The sequence below is a fragment of the Conger conger genome, chromosome 4 (assembly GCF_963514075.1).
Source record: "Conger conger chromosome 4, fConCon1.1, whole genome shotgun sequence".
NCBI lineage: Eukaryota > Metazoa > Chordata > Actinopteri > Anguilliformes > Congridae > Conger > Conger conger.
This window is the reverse complement of record NC_083763.1, coordinates 50,682,522-50,707,056: the sequence shown is the minus strand read 5'-3', so window position 1 is coordinate 50,707,056 and position 24,535 is coordinate 50,682,522. Positions and strand designations below refer to the sequence as shown.

Sequence of the window (24,535 nt, the reverse complement as noted above, 5' to 3'; positions counted from 1 at the left end):
CAACGAGAAGTCCCCATCTGAATGGCTGAAGAGAAACAAAATTTAAGTTTAGGAGTGTCCCAATCAAGTCCTCACTTTAACTCAATAGAGATGCTATAGCAGGACCTGTAACAGGCAGCTCATGTTTGAAACAGACCCACCCATTTGTCTGAATTAAATATGTTCTGCAAATTAGAGTGGGCTAAAGTTCTTCCACAGTGAATTGACAGTGGGGTGACATGGCTCAGGCAGTAAGAGCAGTCGTCTGGCAGTCGGAGGGTTGCTGGTTCGATCCCCCACCTGGGCTGTGTCAAAGTGTCCCTGAGCAACACACCTAACCCCTAAATGCTCCTGATGAGCTGGTCGACGCCTTGCATGCAGCCAATCGCTGTTGGTGTGTGAGTGTGTGTATGAATGGGTGAATGAGAAGCATTAATTGTACAGCGCTTTGGATAAAAGTGCTATATAAATGCCAACCTTTTAACATTTGAATTGAATGACTGATATCAAATTACAAGAAGTGTTTGGTTGTAATTTCTGCTGCTAATGTGGTGCAGCCAATTATTATTTTTAAGGGGGCAATTACTTTTTTACAGGGCTGATTTGAGTGCTTGACAACTTTTTTCATTAAATAAATGCAATTTCAAAATTTGTTTTGTATTTGGTACCCTTAGCCTCATATTACATTTTGTCTAATGATCTGAAACCATTCAGTGTGACAAAAAAGCAGAAATAGAGTAAATCAGGGAAGAGGATATACTTTTTCACACCACTATAATCAGAATCGTTTCCTAAATTACCATTACAAATGGGACATTTATGTAAAGTATTGAAGATAGATATCATTTAAGAAATAATCAGTGAACAGAAACATGCTGTATAGCTACATCCAGTAACTGAATAGTTTTCACGTTTTGTTGCTAGTCAAATAGTTCATTGTAAATAATAGAGATACTGTAGTACAGATTTGAAGTAATCAGTGTTAGCATTTAAGCCTTAAATGGAAACTGAAGCAATTCATATCTCTATAGTACTCGATGCTGCATTCAATGAAACTTGAAGGCTGCGTACGTTCAATTCACTAATGGAAAATCCATAGATTGTATGGGAAAATCACGTTGGTACGTGTGTTCTAAACCTGACGTTTCAGCACGCAATCCACGTTTACGTCAACATCCAGTTGCGTAGCAGCCGGTTGCCATCGCAATGACACCGGCTCAATGACACAACTAAATAATTTCAGAGGACCATAGCTAGCAGGCTACTCTTTAAAATAAAATCATGCAAATTTGATTATTTCCTGGCCAAGTTGATTCATATGCGTTGTGTTAGAGACATAATCTTCGCAATAACACAACTAGGTTTTGGACTGTCTGAGCGAAATGGTGAGTATTAGCTAAGTTAGCTGCTTGAGAGCTAGGATAGAGTTGCTAGCTAGCAGGATAAAGCTTCCTACTAGCTAGCAAGAGAAACAAGAGCATCACCTAACACAGCTAGCTAGCCAGTCAGTCTGTAGGTAAGGCCAGTCCACACAGAAACAGATTATCAACAGTGACTATCTTGGAACTAGCAAGCTGGGGAACAAGCTCAATTAGCTAACGTTACACTATACACAACTATTTCCCCTCGCTGACCAGCTAACTTGGCATGATCAAAATAAGATACGTTAACATTAGCTACTCCGTTAAACTAGACAGCAACTTTTAAGTCACTTAGCGAACTGATGTTAGCTAGCTAGCCTAGCTATTTATAGCTGGCTGAGTTATGTGATGGCCAAACTTATGGTTATTGGGGGAGATGCTATTTGTTAGCGGCTATAACGTTAGTTACCCAAGTAGCTCAAGCCTAACGAGGGCCGTCTTCATGGGCATCCCGTTAGTGTAAGTTATGTTAACTTAGAGAAACAGTAAAGTTATACTCAGCTAACGTTACCTAGCATCTTTTGGTCGTCTTATGTTATGTCTTTAACGGGTGGTATAACATGATTTAACGTTATTTGGTGGTAAAAGACTGCCTCCATCTTCAAAATTGAGCTGGTCTTGCTGGGCATGAGCTGGTCAACCAGCATGGCCAAACTGGTCATGAAACTGGTCTAGCTGGGTATGAGGTAGGTCAACCGGCTAGCGCTGGTAGCTTGTCTGAGCTGGACAAAGCTTAAGCTGGACAAAGCTTGAGCTGGTCTGAACTGGTCACCCAGCTGTTTCAAAACCTAGCTCGAGCTGCTATTTTCAGCAGGGTTGGCAGTGCTCTGTTAAGTCAGACCAAAATTGCAGCTGATTGCTGTGTAACTCCAAGACTTGCTTCCTAAATTAATGCAATTACTAACGTTAGATAAAGTCTTTATGAATTTTTAGATAATGTCCTCGAACGAATTACATACTATATGCACTGGGTAGCAATGCACCTTGAAATGTAAAGCGCAGTAAACTTTCTCCAGTAGTAGCTAGCTAACAGTTAATAGTTACACCTACAGCGGTTGTAGATATCTTTGGCAGACGGTGGTTATTTACATAGTTATCATTCGCTATTACTTAATAGTTGCAAAACCAGTATACGTAATTACAACCTAGCTCACTGATATTGGCTGTTATTGATTTTTTCTTTTTTATTGAGGTCAGTGGTCAGCACCATTGATTTGTGCATGTGGCACACACTTCACCCAGTGAAGGACGCTGTGAACTTACTTTTCACAGATATGACTGAAATAATAAAACACTGCCCTCTGCTGATACATTTTTGCAGAAACACTTCAAATAACAACCACTACCTGATAATCACGTGTACTATCCAGGCTCAAGTTAAGAAATTGCCTTCTTTATCGCTCAGGCTGAGTTTGGTTTCAACGAGCACCACCAGAACGAAGTGATCAACTACATGCGCTTTGCTCGGTCCAAGAGAGCTCTGAGAGTCAAGACCATCGACTCCTGTTTCCAGGACCTCAAGGACAGCAGGTGTGCTCTCACACTGAATTTGTGAGAGTGTGTGTGTTTATGGTGCTGTAGTTTTAGAATTATATATATACTCACCGAGCACTTTATTAGGAACATTTACTTTATTACACCTACTTATTCATGCGATTATCTAATCAGCCAGTTGTGTGGCAGCAGTGCAATGCATACAATCATGTAGATACAGGCCAGGAGCTTCAGATAATGTTCACATCAACCATCAGAATGGGGAAAAAATGTGATCTAAGTGACTTTGACCGTGGAATGATTGTTGGTGGCAGACAGGGTGGTTTGAGTATAAAAGAAACTGCTGATCTTCACACACACTAGTCTTTAGAATCCCCTAAGTGGATAGGCTGCAGCAGTAGAAGTCTAAAAAATAAGTCTTATAAATACTTAATAAAGTGCTCACTGAGTGTATGTATATATTATATTATAACTCATTATTTTACATTCAGTATTACTATAGAATGCTACTGCTTTTCATTTTACATACCCCTATGTGGAAGAAAGTTGACTTACAGTGTATCATAAAATACAGGCACATATACAAGCAAGTCAGTGTAATCCTGGAGCATGCCTTGTCTTTTGCCTTACGTTGCTGAGTCTTGACTGTAGACTCCCATTACTGTCTTTGACGGCAGACTGGTGGAGGAGACCTTCACAGTGGACGAGGTGGCGGAGATGCTGGAGGGGCTGCAGGTGGTGGTTCGGGGGGAGGTGGAGACGGAGCTCATCAACACGGCCCACACCAACGTGCTGCTGCTGCGTCAGCTCTTCTCCCAGGCTGAGAAGTTCTACCTCAAGCTGCAGACAGATATCTCAGAGCTGGAGAACAGGTGGGCGTGGGAGAGGTCAACACTACTTGGGGGGGTACGCAATCGTAACACTAGTAGAGAATGGGGACAGGTGGAGATTCTGCGGAAGTATAATGACGGTATTCATAATGCAGCATAGTGGTAGTAAGCAAACTAAAGTTCAACCCTTCGATGAGCAATTTCAATTGCCCGTGTTGTTACATTACTGCCATTTTGCAGATGTACAGTTGATTAGACTAAGCAGGAGACAATCCTCCCCTGGAGCAATGCAGGGTTAAGGGCCTTGCTCAAGGGCCCAACTGCTATGCGGGTCTTATTGTGGCTACACTGGGGATTGAACCTCTGACCTTGCGGGTCCCAGTCATGTACCTTAACCACTACGCTACAGGCCGCCCATCATGTCCTCATCAAAAGCTTTGTGCATGCAATAGTGTTGCCACTGTTAAGCATTGAGCTGCTCTTGTCTTGGATTTTTCCTGACAATTGAATATTACAGTTATTTATACAGGTTTTGATACATGGTTACTTATATATGAACAAGCAAGAGGTCATGGTTCTACCCCTGCTTACCTGCAGCAACACACAATTACATCCCACTCCACAAGGAGTCCTCATTGGTGTTGTCATTTTTTTGCATAACTGTAGTGCAAATAACCTATAGAAATAAGGTTCAGAGAGATCTGGAGGGCCGTAAGCCAAGCAAAACGCTTGCTGAGGCACAAAGTGAAAGGGTGTGTAGAGTTCACACAAAGGTCAACCCACCAGTTCAACCGTGGTACATCAGCCCTAGCCCTCTGAGGTGCTTAGCATCGTCCCTGTCAGTCAAACCCACTTCCTTGATACATTTAAGAATCAAACAAGGAATTAAAAGAAAACGTGGACAGATTGGGGATATGTTCGTGTTTGGAGGTCACCTTTATAGAGCACCTCTCAACACATTTGTACTAACTTCCTCTTATTTAATACTTGTATAGAATAGAATAGAATAGAATATACTTAATAGACTTAATTGTCAATGCACAGTAGTACAACAAAATGTGTGGCAATGAAAAGATGGCAATGTTAGTGTCAATCCGTAATTTTTCAGTTCTGGTGGATTTCACTGGGGGACACAAACGTTTGTGTCACACTCCAAATACCATTCAAAACATATTAGCTTACTGGGAACCTCAAAGATAATCTAGCGGTATTTTGGACAAAGAACACAATCTAGAGACAACCAACAACTTTGTCTGACAATATAATATTGAGCAACATATCAAACGTAATCTTAAAGATGCTTTTTGTATATTATAGCTTGTGCATATAGAGGAGCAATTTAAGAGCAGAAACACATTAAATCAATATTGCTACAAAAATTGTGAACATATGAAATAATTACAGATTGACACATTAGCTGTAGTGACTTCTGACTATAATGCAAACACAGTTGTAGCATCAAGCAGGTGATTCAACATCAAATGGTTCAGTAAACATCAAACTGTATAAATACATACAGTAATATGCATAGTGAAAGCTGCAGTATTGAAAATGCTTTGGAGGAGGTTACCTGCAAAGCAAACACGGTTATTCTCAAGTCAAGGGTAGACTTTTGCACCAGTGGGGATATAACCATTGTTTTGTCTCTGCTTAAGAAGCACATTTGGATGAGGCAGCGCTGCTTAGCACCGCTAATCCCTGGGTGCTAGCCACCTCGCCATAATTTCTAGGTCCTCTCTTTCTTTTTAACCCTGCAGAAACTTGGAGACAAATCAAGTCTTGTAAATTGAGAGAAAGAAAACCTTCACCCCCTCCTTGGGTTTGTACGCACAGCTGCCAAGAATGCCTTCAAGTGCTGCTCAGTAGCAAGCCACAACAAAGTTGTTCCGGAATGTGCACTACTATTCAAAATGTACTCCTCAAGGGGGAGAATATTCTCTTGCCCTGGCAGAAAATAAATGTTGCCTAAGGCGAAATTGATATATCTTGAAGTTACACTATTTAAAATGAGCAGAATTTTGATTGATTGGTTCAATAAAAAATGGTGTTGACACCATTGCTGTTAAAAGCAGTTTTTTATAAGCCTTGACTTTTTTCTGGAGCATTAATATTATGTTACTGGCATCTGTGACAACCACAATGTGGATAAAATCAGTTATCCGCTTATCTCTCTGTAAAGTTGTTTACTACACTGTCAAAGTTCTGAAAGGTCTGGCTGGTCTTAATAGGGGAACCCTTTTTAGTTCTTTATGGAATCACCTATGGTAGGTGTGAAATGAGTAAATGCTTCCAGATTGAACCATTTTGCTCCAGAAAGGCACCCTTGGAACTAGACACATAGGTTTCCTCTATTGAGATGAGAGCGTAGGTCTATAAGAAAATCATCTTTAAACCAACATAAAATGGGAGTGCCAAGTAGGCGGTTGAGTTACAGCCTGGTATTCTCTCCCTGACGGCCCGTAGGGGACAGGGGAGGCAGAAGGGGTGCTGTCTTTCTGCAAGAGAGCTCTCTTATTTGGGGATGGATCTCAACTTGATTCAGATACCCAAGAATTTTCCTAGGGAAGCCTGATTGGCAGCTGGACCCAGGGACTGAGCAGGCGGAGATGAGAGCCTGGGGGGATGACTGTACTGTAAGTCTTGAATTTAATGTGGCGCAGAGAAGCCTACGTGATATAGGGGAGAGCAGGGTATATTGTCACACTTTTCACTCTTTCATACATTTCTTGGGCACAATACATCACAATGGGATGCATTCATTCATTCATTCATTCATTCATTCATTCATTCATTCATTCATTATCCTAACCCACTTATCCTGAACAGGGTTGCAGGGGGGCTGGAGCCTATCCCAGCATACATTGGGCGAAAAGGCAGGAATACACCCTGAACAGGTCGCCAGTCCATCGCAGGGCACACATTTCACTCACACACTCATACCCACGGGCAATTTAGACTCTCCAATCAGCCTAACCTGCATGTATTTGGACTGTGGGAGGAAGCCCACGCAAACACGGGGAGAACATGCAAACTCTGTACCCCCTTTACCACCCCTTTCCCCATCAATAATGTCTACAAACAAGCTTGTTGTTTCGAACAATCTCAGAAATGAAGGGCAGAAGGACATGGTGGCATGTGGCAGTTGTCAACTGTATATCTGACTAATCTAACTTTAGAGTCAGATTCACAGAACTGGCGCATATAAATTTTCTGTTTTTGTAATAAAAGTATTCATATGTGGTCAAAGTGCAGACGCAGAGCTTTTATTAAAAGGTATTTTTATACATTTTGGTTTCACCATGTAGTAATTACAGCACTTTTTATATGTATATTTGATATTTACCGTGTAAGTTAGCTAACATTAGAGCTAAGTTTGCTGGCTAGCCTAGTGAACTCACTATGTTGCTGTTTATGACTAGCCTAATAAATTAGCTTAGCTGGTGATTTGGCTGTAAGTTTTCTGTTTGTGTATGCTGACCAAGCTTTGTGGCCACCCTCGCTTTACTGTATCCAACACATTTTTATAAATTGAGTGCTTGCCATGTTGCACAGTCAGTGAGACTGGCTAGCTGCTACCAAACACGATAATGTTGCTGAACATAACGCCTCATGTTCGTTTTGACTAGCCTGATTCATGTTAGCATTGTGTCTCCCCATATTAAGTCTATGGACATTCCATCGTTGAAATGTAGAATTTTTATGTCTAATTCAAATGTATTAAAGTGTACAGTCAAGACTTTAGAAAAACCACATATGCAATTACCCACGGAAGGAGTGGTCTTGTGTCAGGATCCGTTAAATGTAGTTATTTTTGTGCAAAAAAGAAATCGTTTTTTATCATTCTTTTTTGAGCGGTTTTCATAAATGTCAGAAATGGTGCAGTGTAGCTATACCAAAATCAGTAGTTGGCATTGTACTAGACCTGCAAAATGGCATTGAAACTGGTTTTAAAATGAGTGAGTAAAAATGTAGCTATTTTCAATGGAAGAGCCAGCCAATGCGCCTTTAACACCGTTGATGGTAATATTAGTAGTACGATTACAAGAAACCTAGTTACTGATTTTACAATATCACAATGATTTTTGAGCAAGTTCTAGGTGTCGATTTATTTATAGTGGGGCAACCTAAAGTCACTGAGACAACTTGCCCCAAACTTACAGGTGTGTTAAGTAGGGCTATATGTCATGGTCAGTTTAACATAGGACTCAGCTAAGACACTTATTACATTAAATGTGAAGTGCTATTTTTTTACTTTTGAAAGTGAAAACTTTGAAAACTATCCTCACCTCAGATTAGTGTGATTTTGACCCCATGTAAACAGGAAGTTGACCTCAGAACACGAAGTCACACACAATGGCAATTGCATTTGTCATGTAGTAATGAACAATGTGACAACTTACCCATTCTCTTCTTTGGGTTTTTATGGAAGATAAACAATTCAGCAATATCTTCAAACATTAATGTATTTGTTTCTTGTGAACTTGTGAACCTTTCCATTCAGATCAGCATTTATACCCATCCCTGGGCAAAAAACTAAAATATTATTTCAGTTGTTTTTTTATATTGTCACACTTCATGTTCACAAACAGTTTGGAAGAACCAGCGTGGATATGTGCATCTGTGTAGGGCAGTAGTTTGCATATTTGGATTAGTCTCAGCCCAAGGCAAATTATCAGGAATGATAATCAGCCAACATTTGTGTTGTTGAGGCAGATCTTGATTCTGTGTACTACATTTACATTTTAGTCATTTGGCAGACGCTTTAAATCCAAAGCGATTTACAAGTGCATTGGTTCTTCCACAGGTTAAAGCATCAAATCCATAACTAGTAAAAATACACAAGAAGGGCTGTTCTAAACAGCCTAAACTGTCAGTATCTGTTCATAGCATGTCCTTTTAAATGTGACTGGTTTTCATCTACAGAAATGACCGCAGTAGCTGAGTGTGACCTGTTTTTGACACTACAAAAAAAAAATTTCTGCAAGCCTGTGGCCTCCCTGTGTGTTTTTTTTTCTCTTTTTTCTTTTTTTTTTTGCATGCTATCTCTGTCAGCCCATCTCTATCACGCAAAGGCCCTCGATCTTGTGTGGATCCTATGTTGAAAAAAGAGCGTGTGGTTATAAAGGCATAGGGCTCGCCCTTATCTCCTGTATGTACATACAAAGCAGCCTCCTCAAACCACATGTAAGGCTCTTAAGGGGTTGCTTCAACCGTTAAAAGTACTATGTGTTAAAACTGTTTTTTTCCTCTAAAACATCTAAACTGCAACAGCAAAGCACTAAGCTATCTGTTTTTCTCTGGGTGACCTCTTTGACCTTGTAACCATTTACATTTCACTTGAATGGAGCTTGTTTTTACTTTAGAAATGTTAGAAAACAATGTTATTTATTTACTGCTTCTGCTTGGTGCCCTGTTGACTGTTCCCCCTCAGCCCATAACTGAACTGTTAGGGGATCCAGTAGTATCACAAGTAGTGATACTCACAGCTCACACTGTGTTAGACCTGCCGGCCCTTACACAGGCCTCTTGCCTATCATAGCTGTGCACCCACATGCCCAAAACAACCACTCCAACCCCCTTTCCCTCTATCTTTTAATTCGTCTATCTGTCTATCCAGGGAGCTGTTGGAACAAGTTGCAGAGTTTGAAAAGACTGAGTTTCAAACCACCGGGAAGAAGGTGTGTGGCAAATCCGTACTGCCGTAATTTCTGTGACACGATTGTAATATAATATTACAAGATCTGAGTACAGCTGAAAATAACATTATTAGCTGGGTATTAGCCTCATATTTACTTCTATCAGTGCTTACAGGCTATTTCAAGTTTTTAATAGAAAAATAGGTGGAAATTTGTACCTTGAGACATTCTCATACAGTACACTGACAACCTTCAGTGATAAAAGAAGTGCTGTAGATACATAAGTATAGCACTCAAGATAATAACTCTCACAGATTTTATATTTAACCCAGCTCTGGGTGTTATTACACCACCCACTTTGAGGGTTAGTAACTGTCACACCTGTCTGTTGTTTACTACAATTTAGTCTGGAAAAAAAATGTATCTTGCATATAAACCACATTTTACAGCATTTTACACACAAGTATGTGTGATGCTTCTCTGTAGTCTTTTTGCCTCACACTTCAGATAGCATGCCTCAGATGTTCCTGTAAATAACACTTTGATAGCTGACAGACTCCTTGTCCTTAAAAGGGATAGTTCACTTTCTGGGTTTTCTGATATTATTTTAGTTTTATGTTCTCAATTGGCCTATAAAGTGTTTCTGTTTGAATAAGGGTATTTGAGTTTCTGATGCCCTACTGGATTTACAATGGCTGGTATGGGAGTATACAGGGGTTTGTAGTCTGGAGCAAAATAAATACTTAAGTTACTCCAAAGCAGCTTACACCTTATACATTGTAAATAACGTAAAATGCAATGCAGAACCATTGTCTTGTTGTTTACATATGTGGTATATTTTCTGGTGCAGTTAATGTCTTCCAGTGGTTAACCCTCCCATCCTATTTGTGTTTACAAGTGGTTTCTTGTTTCTGACTGTTCAGGCAAATCAAGAGTCAAACAAGCCCAAGTTAGCCCCTCTGAATGAAGGAGGGGTATCTGAACTACTCAATAAGGTAGCTCTATCTGCATTCATTGTAAACAGTATGCTGTGATACAGAAATAATACCCACATACTACACTTTACTAGCCATGTTGTTCCTGTTTGTATCTTGATTTGTTTAGAGTGAATTTAATGTCTAATACTATTGTGTTAATGTCTGAACCTCTCCACACAGCCCACTGTAGCAAATTAATGTTAAATGTATATTTTTATATTTTTGTGCAATGTGGCAATGGTTTATGTTGTTCATTTAAAAAGATAGCTAGACCACACTCGAAACCTTCTCTGTGATTTTATATCGGTCATATGACATGTTTTGACATACATTAAGAATTCCCCAAAATAAACAAACACCTACGTATGTGGACATAATCAACAAAAAAGACAACCGCTTGACTTCCTCATTTGTGGTTTGTGTCTGGCAGTTGCTTAGGTATAGTTGTGTACCAAAATCTTAAGATTGTTAAGGCTTTAATGAACCCCCACTTTCTACCCAAGTGTCAACCCAAATTCATCATAGCAGTGCTCAAACCTCAAGGTGATGGCAGCTGAAGTAAATCAGTAAATCACACATCGCAGTTGGCATAGTCACCTGTACAAGTGTTCTGAATATTGAGCTCATGGCAGAAAATCACGGTAACTTAGTTGGCACGTCAGGATGTGGTTTAAGGCTCCACTGTTAAATAAATGTTATGCAAGCAGACAGTGAGAACAATAACATGGTAAATCTCATACCCATGACCTTTGAAAAATTGAAAGTTTGTTACTCTTGTTATCAGTGCTCAGATGTAAACACGACCATAAACTCAAATACAGTAAAACTCATTGACATTTTATTGTTGTGTCTTTCCTGTGTTTTGTGCGTGTTTAATATGCAAAGCTGTCTGTAACAAGAATTTCCCCAAGGGGGTAATAAATCTGAATTTGAATGATGCTCTAATAAGGAGCAGCCTTGCTATTTTCACACCTATTTTGCATTGTCAGGAGATTGGTAGACTGCAAGAGGAAAATGACAAGCTCAAAGCCAGACTTCGGACATTAGAATCACAGGTAGGCCTATTTTTTTCCTGCTATCTCAATGAAATCTCCAACATCTACATTCTAACTTCCATCTTCTATATTCTAAATGTAATATAGCTGGCATTTTTAAAGGTCCAATTTTAAAGTCAAGATAAAATATATTAAACAGACTTTTTAGCTAGTCCCAATACTATATTTATTTTCATGCCTGGTTTACAGTGATGACAGGATCAGAAGTATGTACTGTGATTTTGCTCTGACTGTAGCAGTAATCCTGGCACAGAAAAGGCCTAACAGTCATGTCCTGCAGTAACACAGTGATTGTATTTCAGGCTACCAGTGCTTTAGACGAGAAATCCAAGGCAGAGAAGGCTTTGAAAGACCTACAGAAGATTCAGGGAGACCAGCAGGTATGAGCCGGGTGTTGAGATGATACAGACACCTGAGAGAGAATAGAAATCATCCAACAAAATGTCCCTGAGAAAGAAGAGAACTTATTATTCAATGTCAAGTCTCTGACCACTTCTTCATAAAATGAAATTAATTGTACTCTTGGAAAACTGAGAACAGTGTGAGAAATTCAGCCACCCTAAAAAATATAGAATTTGACCAATCTGTACCCATTTCACATACGTCCTAGAACACATTGTTAACAGTAATGATATTAGGTGTGATATGAAGTGTTAGCAGTGTGATACGTGGATGTTTGGAAGGAATGGTAGATTATTATAGTGAGTGTGGAAACTATATGTTTGCATTGGTTGGCACTTCAATTCAAAATATCACGTTTTGAACCTCAGTATCTCACCCATTTAAAAAAACAATCTCAATGCCATTTCGTAGGTCTACTTCAATTGCGATGGGCTTGCTGATTACTGATTTTGGTATCGCTACATTGCACCATTTCTTTGTTATGGATACCCTTCGCTGACGGACTGTCTAAAGTGGCAAGCAAGCACTTTATGTACAGTAAATAATCAGATACAGTAAAGTGAGGGAGGCCAAAAAGAGGCCAGCTAGGTTGGCATACATAAATGCAAAACTTACAGCACTTCTGGATGGAGTTTTCTGAGCTGCACTTGCACACATGCCATTTAGCTAGCTATTTAACTGACAAACCTTTTCTCCTTCATGTCAGTGTCCCAGACCCAATCGCCTACTTGTCATTATCCCCTTCCCAGTTCCCCCCCCCCCCCCCCCCCCCCCTTCTCACTTTCAATGTCCTCTTTCCTGTGTAGTCCCAGCTGCCGCTGCAGTCGCGGGACACCGACAGTCTAGAGAGCACGGTAACGGCCCTGAAGGCCGACCTCCAGAAGTCCCTGAGCGCCAACGCTGCGTCCCAGAAGGACCTTCAGGAGAACCTAGTTACTGCCAAGCACGACCTGCTGCGGGTTCAAGAGCAGCTTTCGCTGGCCGAAAAGGTACACACAGCCCTGTGCACATTAGCATTGACTGTGTGAAAGTCAGGTGAAAATTCTCTTCACACTTGCTGAGGTGAGACAGTTTCGCAGATCCCTTTTACTCCATTTCTCAATGTGCCGTGTAAGTCTAGAAACGAGCAAAGTGTTTCTCTTTAGACTATACAAAATTAATCCTGGTGTGCCTTTCTCCTAATCTAGATTTCACAATGGATGTATTTCTACCATATTGTGAAGACACCCTAGGATAAGAAACAGTTCACTTCTGCATTTTATTGATATCTATGGGTGTGGCTTCCACCAGGAGCTAGAGAAGAAGTTCCAGCAGACCGCCGCCTACCGCAACATGAAGGAGATCCTCACCAAAAAGAACGAGCAGATCAAGGATATCAGAAAGCGCTTGCAGAAGTGAGCAAGACCTATCACTGAGCCGCTCTGACCTGACAGCAAACACATTATGTTTCTAATCAAAACAGGGATCTCTTTACTCTTCACTGAAGACTGGGTTTGTCTGAGCTTGACTTGTTATTGAAAAGAATAATTGGCCACAGCTGACCAAGTTGCTATTAAGTGTTAACATCTGTGCAGTGGACAGATCTTCTTTTTGGGACAGTAATGTACAGAAGAATGAGATCAAAAAGTTTAAGCATTTCACTGAAAATATATTAAGTTTCCAGTGTAGGCATTTAGCAGACACTCCACATTGACCTACACAGATAATATATTTTTGGACATACAATCAATTTTTACAGATGCATTACAGAAAAAATATAAGTACTTAAGGCCCCAATCGGACACAAAGCTAGTTCCCTATCCATTACTCTACACTACACAAATACCCCAAAAATGAACAGTGAAACTGACAGACTTTTTTTCCCAATAATATTCTAATATTATCTGTTTCTGTTGCAGGTATGAACCAGATGAATAAACATATCAGGTGGATTACCTGTCCTGTGATGTGCACAGATGGTTAAAGTGCCTCAAATCTAATAGAGGCTGTTTCAGTGAAAGACTGGAAAACAGCAGAGAGCCTTCGCTCTTGAAAAGCCACATTTCACTTTTGCAAAGGACCCTGCTTTGGGAAAAAAGACATTATTTGGAAAGAGGAACAGCGTAGCGTAACCCCATTAGTTCACAGGTAGCTATGCTCTGGCTGTAAAGTACATATCGACTTACAGACTTGGGTTTAGGACTTACGGCATTTAAAGTAGTGCAGTAGGATTGAATATATGACGGGGCTGGTCTATCCTGGCTGTGGATCCAATCTTTGGATTCCAGTTTTAACAGGTACTGGAGTTATATAAGTAATATCTTGCTGCCAGACTAGATTTTGAATGTTTCCTTGACATTTTTCTTTGCCTTGCAATTCACACTCTTGTAATCTACGCTGGAAAAATGTCGCTCATTCGCTGAATAGTGGTGATCCTGGATACATACTGGTGTCCTTCTGAAATGTGGATATTTTTATGGTATCAAGTCAAAAAAACGTATGAATACAGAATACAATTTTTTATTATATTGATATTGTCCATCTCTGTGTATGTAAGCAGAATCCACAGTGGATTTTACTTATACTGCTAATATTTGCAAAAATGTGGGCACCACCAATCAGAAAGCCTTTTACAATTAATATCTTGGTGAACAGAGGCAAACTTAACCTGTAAATGTTACAGGGTTAAACAGACCTTTTTACAGGGTTAAACAGACTGAAATTTTTTAAGCAGAATTGCTTTTGATTTTAATCTTTACTGTTTATAAATTATAAAAAGGGAAAAGGGCCTTGTGCAAAAGTTTGGGAACCGTTTTGGATTATGCTTTGTTACTTTTAACAAATATGATTACTCTGGCCCAGACCCAGGTGATTTACTTGTTTCAAAGGGAATGGTTCATTTCCACCAAGAAGGAGAAGGATACAAAAAACTTGCTACAAACTGCCTATTTCCACTGTCACTAACATTATTAGAAAATGGAAGATAAATGGAACAGTTGACGTCAAGGCATGGTCTGGAGGACCAATAAAGATTTTAGATAGAATGGCCTGAAACCTGGTGAGAAATGGTCCGAAGAACCCACACACCACTGCAAAAAAGTGTAATAGGCACAGGTCTAGCTTTTCACCGGACAGCAATACAGCCTACTTTAAACAACTAAGACCTACACGGCAGAGTTATCAGAAAGAACAACCTCAACACAAAAGTAAGCATCTGAAGTATGCAGAAGAAAACATTGAGAAGCCTGAAGCCTTTTGAAACAATGCTTTGGCCACTTTTTGGCCACCACCAAAGAAGGTATCTTTTGAAGCCTTTGTAAAGAAGAAGTCCTTGTCAACTGTTAAGCATGGAGGTTGATCCATTATGCTTTGGGGTTGTGGTAGCTGGGGGCACAGGGAATATTGTGGGAGTGGAAGGAAGAATAGATTCCACCAAATATTAAGAAATCTAGAGGCAAATGTTTGAAGTTCAGTCAAGAAATTGAAGTTGAAGTTGGGTATTCCATCAAGACAATGATCCCAAGCATAGCTGAAAATCTGATTAAGATTTTGGAATGAATATTGTATAAAATCTGTGGAGATATCGCAAACATGCTGTGCAAGGAAGCCGAAGAATATTTCTGAGCTAGAGGTGTTCTGCCAGGAGGAATTGGGGAAAACACTCTTAGCTGGCTACAGGCAGCATTTGCAAGCTGTTATAGTTTCCTAACTGACTGGGCTCCCAAACTCTTGCACAGTGCCTTTTTCCTTTTTTAAATAATTTGTATAAGCTGTAAAAAAACCAAAGTAGTCTTCCTTTAACATTTGAAGAAATCTGTCATGTTTAACTTTATACCATTTTGAGGTCAGGTTTACTTCTGTTCACCAAGATATTAATTATGAAAGGCTTTTTTACCAGGGGTGCCCAAATTTTTGCATACGACTGTACTTTTGCTATACTGTTTGCAAGAGCTGTGGCTTACTGTTTCCTTCAGCGTCATAAGAAAGAGATGATGACACTACTGTCATAGCTTCTGATGTTGTTTGGCATCACAGATGTTGGGTGCTTACGACAAGTTAAGGTGACATTAAATGTAATGTGGCTAAGCTTGTATAATACACTGCAGGGACTGGGAAAATAAAAATGAATGAGATGAGATCAATTTGTTCTTTGCCCTGGCACCAACAGCAGTGCTGTGTTCTGAGATTGTGGCAGGGCTTGTGCTACTGAACAACATATGAAACAGTCTAATTCCTAAGCACATTTTCAGATGTATAACCTCCCAAAACATATTTTGAAATGCTAAATGATTAAACCAGTTAATAGTGCATTGTGTGCTGCTCTGAGAGTGTTCCAACCTAAATCGATGGAAAAGAAAAATACTTTTTTGACCTTAGCTTTGAGAGAAATCTAAGCAGTATGCTTTCTTTGCTAGCTGGTTACACCCCCCCCCCCCCCCTAATTCCAGCCATGTCTACACATGTTGCATAAATGTAACATTTATATTAAATTCATTGAAATTAATGACATTCTGGCTAGCCACAAAGATCTTTGGAGCACATAGAATGTACCTGCGTAAAGCCTCAACCAGGTTTGTGACAGATGTGCTTCGTAAATTATCTCTGATTATGTAAAATGAAAAATGATTAATTACTTCAACACAGGTACACCTTGACTCCAGTGTGTGCAAGTCTCCACAGGAATCTAATCATTCATCACTTACCACTAGGGGACATGTCTACATTCATGCCCTTGGTGGAACACCATTCAAATGCCTCCTAAAGCCTTTTCAAGACCGAGCAAATTCTCTGTCACTCACTGTCCTCAACACATGAATTCCACACAATTGCCATTAAAAGCAAGTAAGTGGTCTCTAGAACGGGTTGCATTCTTTCACATCAAGATCACAGGTTCCCCATGAAGAGTTTTTTCTAGACCCTGAGCATCTGCCACATTGCTTGCCATCTCTGGATATTGTAAAGTGAATAAGCAGATGGGTTAAACACTGGCACTGGGATGGTACATACACTGAGTTACAGGTACAGTAGGTGGGGCATGGACCTACACAGCACTGAGAATGTGGAGTTTCCAATATTATAATAGCCACAGGAGAAGAAGGTGAGATGTGCCTATACATTCTCAATTCAGAGTTTCAGATTTCCAAAAGTTTCAAAAAGCAAATACAGTTTAGGTATTTAGCAGGCACTTTTATCCAGAGTGACTTACACGTATTGTTTGTACATACAATCCATTTACACAGATCCATATTTACTGAAATACAGGTTAGGTATTGCTCAAGGGTAAGGTAGCCATGCCACCGCAACTAGGAATCAAACCGACAAACATGGGGTTACAAGGCTAGTTCCCTAATCATTAGGCACTACATAAATGTTTGTCTTCAGTACAGGACTTATTATGCTGGACTTACTATGAGGACCAACCTCAATTCAGATGTGTTCAAATGTTCATTAAAGGGTGACATTGGCTCAGGTGGTAAGAGCAGTCATCTGGCAGTCAGACGGTTGCTGGTTCGATCCCTCCCTGGGTGTGTCGAAGTGTCCCTGAGCAAGACACCTAACCCCCAAATGCTCCTGATGAGCCGGTTGGTGCCTTGCCTGGCAGTGTGTATGAATGGGTGAGTGAGACGCATTAATTGTACAGCGCTTTGGATAAATGCTAGCCAAGTACCGAAAGGGGGGCTTTCCACATTACCGCAACTTAATCCTAGGCATTTTCTTCCCTGCACATTTGCATGTTCAGGGGGTATATGGGATCCGGGATGTTTCTGCGGTTACACAACAGCCCCTGAAGTTACTTCTTTTTTGACAGAGCTTAATAAAACAGATCTGACACTTCAGTGAATTCTTAATGGCTTTGCCCCAGGGAACACAAGATACAGGCCTACTAGACTAGGAGCAGCCCACTTTTTGTTCTCTCCCTCTCACCAAGCCCTATATAAAGCCAGAGCTCCAGATGTACAGCCTACACTTGGCTCCCTGTACTAGCTGTGTTGAAGGTCATCTTCAGAACCATGTCCATGTCCATGTCCATGTCGGGGATTGGAGGCTCTAGCTTTTCTGGCCTTGGCTTGGCCAAAGGAGGTGTGTCCAGGATTGGCCTGGGTCATGGGGCCGGATCTGGCCTGGGTCTTGGGGCCGGAACCGGCCTGGGTCTTGGGGCCGGAACCGGCCTGGGTCTGGGGGCCGGATCCGGCCTGGGTCTGGGGGCCGGAACCGGCCTGGGTCTGGGGGCCGGATCCGGCCTCGGGATGGGGCTCGGGTTAGGAGGTAGGCTAGGTGGCCTGGGGCTGGGTATGGGTCTCGGTGCTGGAGCTATGGGTCTTGGAGGTGGGGCGGGGGCCGGGATGGGCCTTGGAGGTGGGCTCAATATGGGCATGGGTGGTGGCCTGGGTGGTGGTGGTGGAGGTGCACTGGTGCCCAGCCCTGCCTTCACCGTGGGGCGCGCCATCACTGCGGGGGGTGTGAGTGCCGGATCGGCCATAGCCGCAAAGTCTGTGGCTCCCATAATAGCCATTCTCACACGGGCGGACGAGAAGAGCGTGCTCTCTGGGCTGAATGATCGCTTCTCAGCGTACATGGCTAAGGTGAAGGCACTGCAGCAGGAGAACACCAGCCTGGAGGCCAAGCTGTCCCAGTTGACTGGAGGGACAGGGATGTCACCTGATACCTCAGAGGCCACCACCGAGGAGTATGAGGCCCAACTCACCGAATACCGCAACACGCTGGAGTCTCTTACCCTCGATACCATCAAGCTCGAAATCGAACTGGACAACATCCGTGCCACAGCCAATGAACTCAAAACCAAGTAGGTGCCCAACCCACTCTCAATATACACTTCACAATGGATGTGCATATTTCTGTCACATGGCAGTGTCATTTGTGCATTGTATGGCAAGTTTTTTTGATAAGTCAAATTTAAACCACTGATTGAATCATTAATTAATTTAATGAACTTAAAATCATCGTCTTCGGTTTACAAAAAAAGGTCTCAACTTTTGTACCTAAGCACAATAAATTGTTTTAGACTTTTAGCCATGTTTTATCATTGCAAAAAATTTCTAATGAATGTGGTATATTTATTACAATATAAAGATAACTGATTATTAGCTTTCTTTGATTGCTAATTATCTTCTAAATATGCTTGGAAATGTAGCCATCAAAGATTGCATTGGTAAATTTATGGAGCAGGTGTATGTAATGTTCATAAACGAGCGATACAGAAAGACCTTTATTCTTTGTCCTACAGATATGATTTTGAGCAGGGGGTGAAGGCCCAGCTGGAAGTTGACATCCATGCCATGAAAAAGGTAATGGAAGAGAGAGAAGTGTGGGTGATTCTGTCATTCAAGTAATTTTGGCTGTGGCTGAGCAGTGCTAGAAATAGCAAAGTCACTCCCTGATTGTCCATGTGAATCCCCAAACCTAGATGGGGGTCTATGCATGACTGCTCATGTTTCTCACACTGCATTATTTCCCTCAAGAACAGGGCTTTTAGTGTTCTAGCAATATATTTAATTGTTTTCATATTATCTTAATTGAGCTCTATTGATGATGAAACATTCAGGCCTAAACCTATTCACACTCATTTCTCAGTGAGGGATGTTTTACTGAGTTTAAAGAGGTGAACTCGGAGACAGTTTAATCTGAATTCATATCAGTCATACTTATGAAACATTGCAAGGAGAAGAATGACACATGATGGCATTTGTTCCTTCTGTTCAGGACATTGAGACGGCTTCTGACATGCGCATTGACCTGGATGCGAAACAGTCCAGCCTGAAGAACGAGCTGGACTACGTCACCAAGACTCAGATTGAGGTAGGAGGACCAATGATAACATGACCAGTGCATTCAGCTGTGACTGTAAAGCTGCATGGGTGTGTGACTGCAAGACGGCATGTTTCACTGACTATTAACATCATAAGCTGAAATTGTGTTACTGTGTGAGTATGGCTTTGTGGCCCCCAGGCTGTGCTTTCCTGTAGGGCTGGGGATTCCGAACAGTGACAATGGAATAGTTTTGCACTTCCTGGTGGTGAGTCGTAGGGGTCTACTTGTGTGCCCACTGCAGGAGTTGGCCAGCCTGCACACCAAGTTGGGCTCCAGCAGCACTGAGAAGTCTGTGGCTATGATTGAGGTGGACACAGGCAAATCCTTTGACATCGCCACTGCTCTCAGTAAGTTAAGGACGGACTATGAGAAGGCCGTTCTGCAGCACAAAGAGGAAGCCGACGCCTACTACAAACTCAAGGTACAATTGGCATATTACACATTCAAGTTACTGTCACTTTACTGTTGATATGAACTTCATTGATACATCCGAATTATGAAGCTTTTCGCAACAAATACTGATAAATAATAATTTTTACATGGATTGTCTAGCCTTTCCACCAGTGAAGTTTATAAAGATGTCCACCAGATGGCAGTGGATAATACATATTAAATACTGTATAGAACACACCATGCACATGCACACACACAAGTGCATGCATAAATATGATTGCCTACTCATACTACTGGAAAAAAGTGCATTGCATTGATTTGATGGGAAATTATTAGTACTACTGAATCCCATATATATATAAGAACTGGCAAGAACCACATGAGAACAGTATTTTTGTAATATTATCAAGGAGGGAATGGGTAATAGCACACTGTGTGTGTGTCATTGGTGTCTGTTCTACAGAAGCACACACACACAAACATGCAGCAATAACACACCCAAACACACCCTCACAAACTGACACACACTCATACAGGCTTATCGGTAAAACAGAAATCCTAAACAGCAGATCTAATTCACGGAAACAAGTCTGAACACAAGCCCTCCTTGCAGATGGATGAGATCCACTCGGCCTCTGAGAAGACATCGGAGGCCATGTCCATCACCAAGGAAGAGATCATGGTCAGCAAGAAGGCAATGCAGGCCTTGCATTTGGAGCTGCAGAGCCTGATAACCTCAGTGAGTCACTGCCTCTCCACTTCAGTCGCCATTTCTGTATCACACATTTTCACACTTTTCACATTTTCACAAAATGGTGCAGATGTTGTGAGACCACATCTTTATATACACTTCAGCATAGGGAGATAGAAGATTGAGCAGTGGAAGCTTCCTGTCCTTTGATGACACCAAGTAAAACCAGAATGTACCACCACTTTAGATATGATGATACGGAGCAACAGCAATGGATTTGAAAATATGGAACCTATTCAGGATTTTCCCTAAAATACAGTAGCAGTTTCAACTCCTGTAATGCTGAGTTGACAGAGATCCCGTGTGGTTTGTACTAGCTGAATGGAATTGCAGGGCCTTGTAGGCAAAGCTCCTGTTGATGACATCTGCTGACTGTCATGCCAACATGAGTCAGCGACTATTACATGAAAATCCCCTTATCTTTGAAAGCCAAGAGGCAGCAAAAAGAAAGAACTTCTTTGTAAAGTCCTTGGTTCTGTGCTGGGTTCATGTTATGCCACTCTTTCTGCCACAGAGAGGGAGGGGGGAGGGGGGATTATGAGGTTAGGTCAAAAAGTGCTGAAAATAAAGTGGAAATGTCACTCAAGACTGGGCACACAAGACTCAAATTAAAACTCATTGATTAATGTTTACATTGATGCTGCCAGTAAGAACAACACAGTTGTGTGTTGACCTACAATATGTCAAAAACAATACAAAGGCTATCAAAACATGGAAGCAGATACTGTACTCAGGAACTGGGATTTTGGTAAGACAGACTTATTTGCATATGCTTCACTCTCAGCAAGAAAGGTACAAATTAATTAATTAAACCAAGGCTACAATTGTATCGGCCTGTAGGTTACCACCCCAGTGACTATTCTTTCAGAGTGTTTGCTACATGCTGACTTAATGCATTCATTCAATTTTAGTCGGATTGGCTGCTTTCTGTACTGGTAATGGTTGTTCTCACGCAGTTCAATGACTGATTATGAAATAAATCAAAGTTGACAGGAAGTATAACGAACGGGTAAGGGAGGAAGTGGTCACATCAACTTTGTGATGGCAAAGGTCCCCTGCAGCACAGGCATAGATACGCACTCAAACTTCCTGCAAGAGAACTGTACTGTGTTCATGCTCTGGCATCCTATACAGCAAGTGGGGAGAGGGAGTTTACAGCCTCCCTGAAGAGAAAGTTGTTGGTAATCTTGTTATTCTCTTCAAAAGCTTGACAGGAAATGTCAGGCCTTATATACAAAATTAGCACTTTATTAGGTAGACCTGTAGACCTGTACACCAGCTTGTTAATGCAAATATTTAATCAGCCAATCATGTGGCAGCAACTAAATGCATAAAAGCATGCAGACATGGTCAAGAGGTTCAGCAGTTTTTCAGACCAAATGTCAGAATAGGGAAGAAATGTGATCTAAGTGACTTTGTGCGTGGAATGATTGTTGGTGCCAGACATGGAGGTTTGAGTATCTCAGTAATTGCTGATCTCCTGGGATTTTCATGCACAACAGTATCTAGAGTAACGCAAATAACCGCACATTACAGTGGTATGCAGAAGAGCATCTATGTACACAACATGTCAAATCTCTAAGTGGATAGGCTACAGCAACAAAAGACTTAATAAATCTAAAAAAATAAGTCTAATAAATACCTAATGAAGTGCTCAATGAGTGTATATAAGAGAGGATGAAGATAATTACTGATCGTCTTTGCTGCAATACTGCAGTCTTACTGCCTTCCTTTTTGATTGTGTAATCAATGTATTGATAAACTGGGGAGAAGTTGAACTTAATCAGAGAAGCAAATTCATCAGTCCAAGTAATGCCACCTGATTTATGCCAGTGCCCATGAAGTACCCCTTATTTATGCTATGCTACCCTATTTTGCTCAAAGCAATCGATAACTTTGCAAGCCCAGAACCCAGCTGAGAGGGTTGTATGACATAATGTTCTGCAACTCTTTACCCCATAACTCAGTCTTGTCTTAAGAAGTCATACCACTGTGAACCCACTCTCCTCAACTCATCCCTCTAGTCAATACTATATGTAGAAAATGGAATATACCACCTCACTCCTCCAGTGTCCTCTAGACTATATTACCAAAGAGCTAGTATAGGAACTTCAGGACTAATACCCTTTAAACTTACCATTTAATATCTTTTTCTCCAGCACATCACTCTAGAGCAGAATTTAGCTGAGGCTCAGGCCCTTTCCACCACATTTGTGACGGACTGTCAGGCCCAGATCGCCAGCCTGGAGTCTGCTATTGAGTTGGCCAAGGCTGAATTCCAGAAGCAATCCGTGTCCTACAGGGAACTGCTGGACATCAAGCTAGCCCTGGACATTGAAATCTCCACCTACAGGAAGTTGCTGGAAGCAGACGACTTCAGGTGAGTTGTCATTGGTAACCATATGGAATTCGGAGGCCCCGAGGATCTCATTGGATGCGTTGACCCCTTATTGTCCACCTTTCTGACACAATTGATTGTGAAAGAGTAATTGTTCTCACTGTTTCAGCCTGGCTCGGACTTCTACACAATTTTGAAAAAATGTGTTCTGGGGTTGGTAGAGTAGGTGTGTCATTTGCATAAACTATTTTATATCCAATAAGGTGCTGGCAGTGTTCCGTGTAGTATTTATTCGTAACAGCTGAAAATGAGCCGTTAAAAGTAAACGGATACATTTCATTCTAACTTACCATTACACCAGCTGATTTCATGCCTTCAACCAGAGAGGATACTAATTAGTGAAGTCAGCTGGTATAGTGATTGGTTGGAATGAAAACCTGCATATTTCTGGCCCTCCATGGCTCAGGATTGGACACCCTGGCTCTAGACCAAGGTGGGCAAGGCGGCCCATATCTGTTTCTGGATTTCAGACCAACTTCTGCTCTTAATAATTTAATTAGCCCAATCATTTACATGATCTCTCACTTATAGCCACATTCTGTGATATAAACAGCAGCTGATAACTGTTCTTGTCTTGTCATTTTATTGTGGTCTAATTTACGAGTGAATCAGTCATGGTTCATATGGCCAACCACCACCAACCGGCCCACCAGGACTGGAGTTGCACATCCCTGCTCTATACTGAAAGGGGAGTAGGGGAGGCCAGTGCCTTGATCAAGGGCGGTGGCATGAGCACACCTAACCGGACATTTGTTATCTTTCTTATAGCATGCCTCTCAAGTCTGGCCCTGAGTCATCATTCGTCTTTTCAACCCCCCCTGACCCCTTCTCCCAATTCAAATCACCTCCTGCTGAGGGCACATCCTCCCCTGAACCCTCCAACCCTTCTGTGGACCTCATGTCTGAAGAGCCGGAAAAGTATGTTAGCCAAAGTATAGTTGTGATTGTCCCTCATAATGTGATTCAAAGTCTCAGTTTATCCCACTGTCATGTGGATCACTGTAAATAATTAACCTTTTGAACAGTGAAAAAAGAACAGAATCTCTTAATCGGCATTTGCTTTTTTCTGTCTGTTTCAGAATGCCGGAAGAGCAATCAAATGCCAAAGAGAGTCCCCCCTCCGACGCAGGCAAGGAAGACTACAACCTTACATTATTGTAGAGTAGTTTGGATTGAGGCTATGTATGAACTAGCAATCCCATCTCAAAAATGTTTATCCAAGACAATCAATTATGAGCAAGATATGAAGAGTTTAATTGAAAAACGCAACCTATCTATTTTTGGTGTTTTTACAAAAAAAGTATTGAACTATTTGAAATAATATGCCTGTTTCAGATTAAATTCTTCATATGGCCTATTCGGTGCCTGAAAGTATCATAAATTGGCCTAA

At 41.2% G+C, this 24,535-nt stretch overlaps 2 protein-coding genes across 2 annotated transcripts; both read left to right on the top strand.

Moving 5' to 3' along the window:
- The first annotated feature begins 1,191 nt into the window (after positions 1-1,191).
- LOC133127184 (leucine zipper transcription factor-like protein 1) lies at positions 1,192-15,909 on the top strand. The gene is made up of 10 exons (XM_061239877.1): positions 1,192-1,364; positions 2,806-2,930; positions 3,572-3,766; positions 9,342-9,402; positions 10,284-10,355; positions 11,327-11,392; positions 11,695-11,772; positions 12,601-12,783; positions 13,085-13,188; positions 13,693-15,909. Exons 1-10 carry the CDS (start codon positions 1,362-1,364, stop codon positions 13,709-13,711), a joined length of 906 nt encoding a protein of 301 aa, XP_061095861.1. The 5' UTR covers positions 1,192-1,361; the 3' UTR covers positions 13,712-15,909.
- Positions 15,910-17,784: 1,875 nt separating this feature from the next.
- On the top strand, positions 17,785-24,306 carry LOC133126648 (thread biopolymer filament subunit gamma-like). Its single transcript, XM_061238990.1, has 8 exons — positions 17,785-18,578; positions 19,020-19,080; positions 19,496-19,591; positions 19,845-20,024; positions 20,610-20,735; positions 22,907-23,127; positions 23,914-24,063; positions 24,225-24,306. The coding sequence occupies exons 1-8, from the start codon at positions 17,785-17,787 to the stop codon at positions 24,304-24,306; spliced, it is 1,710 nt and encodes a 569-aa protein (XP_061094974.1).
- The last annotated feature ends 229 nt before the right edge of the window (positions 24,307-24,535 follow it).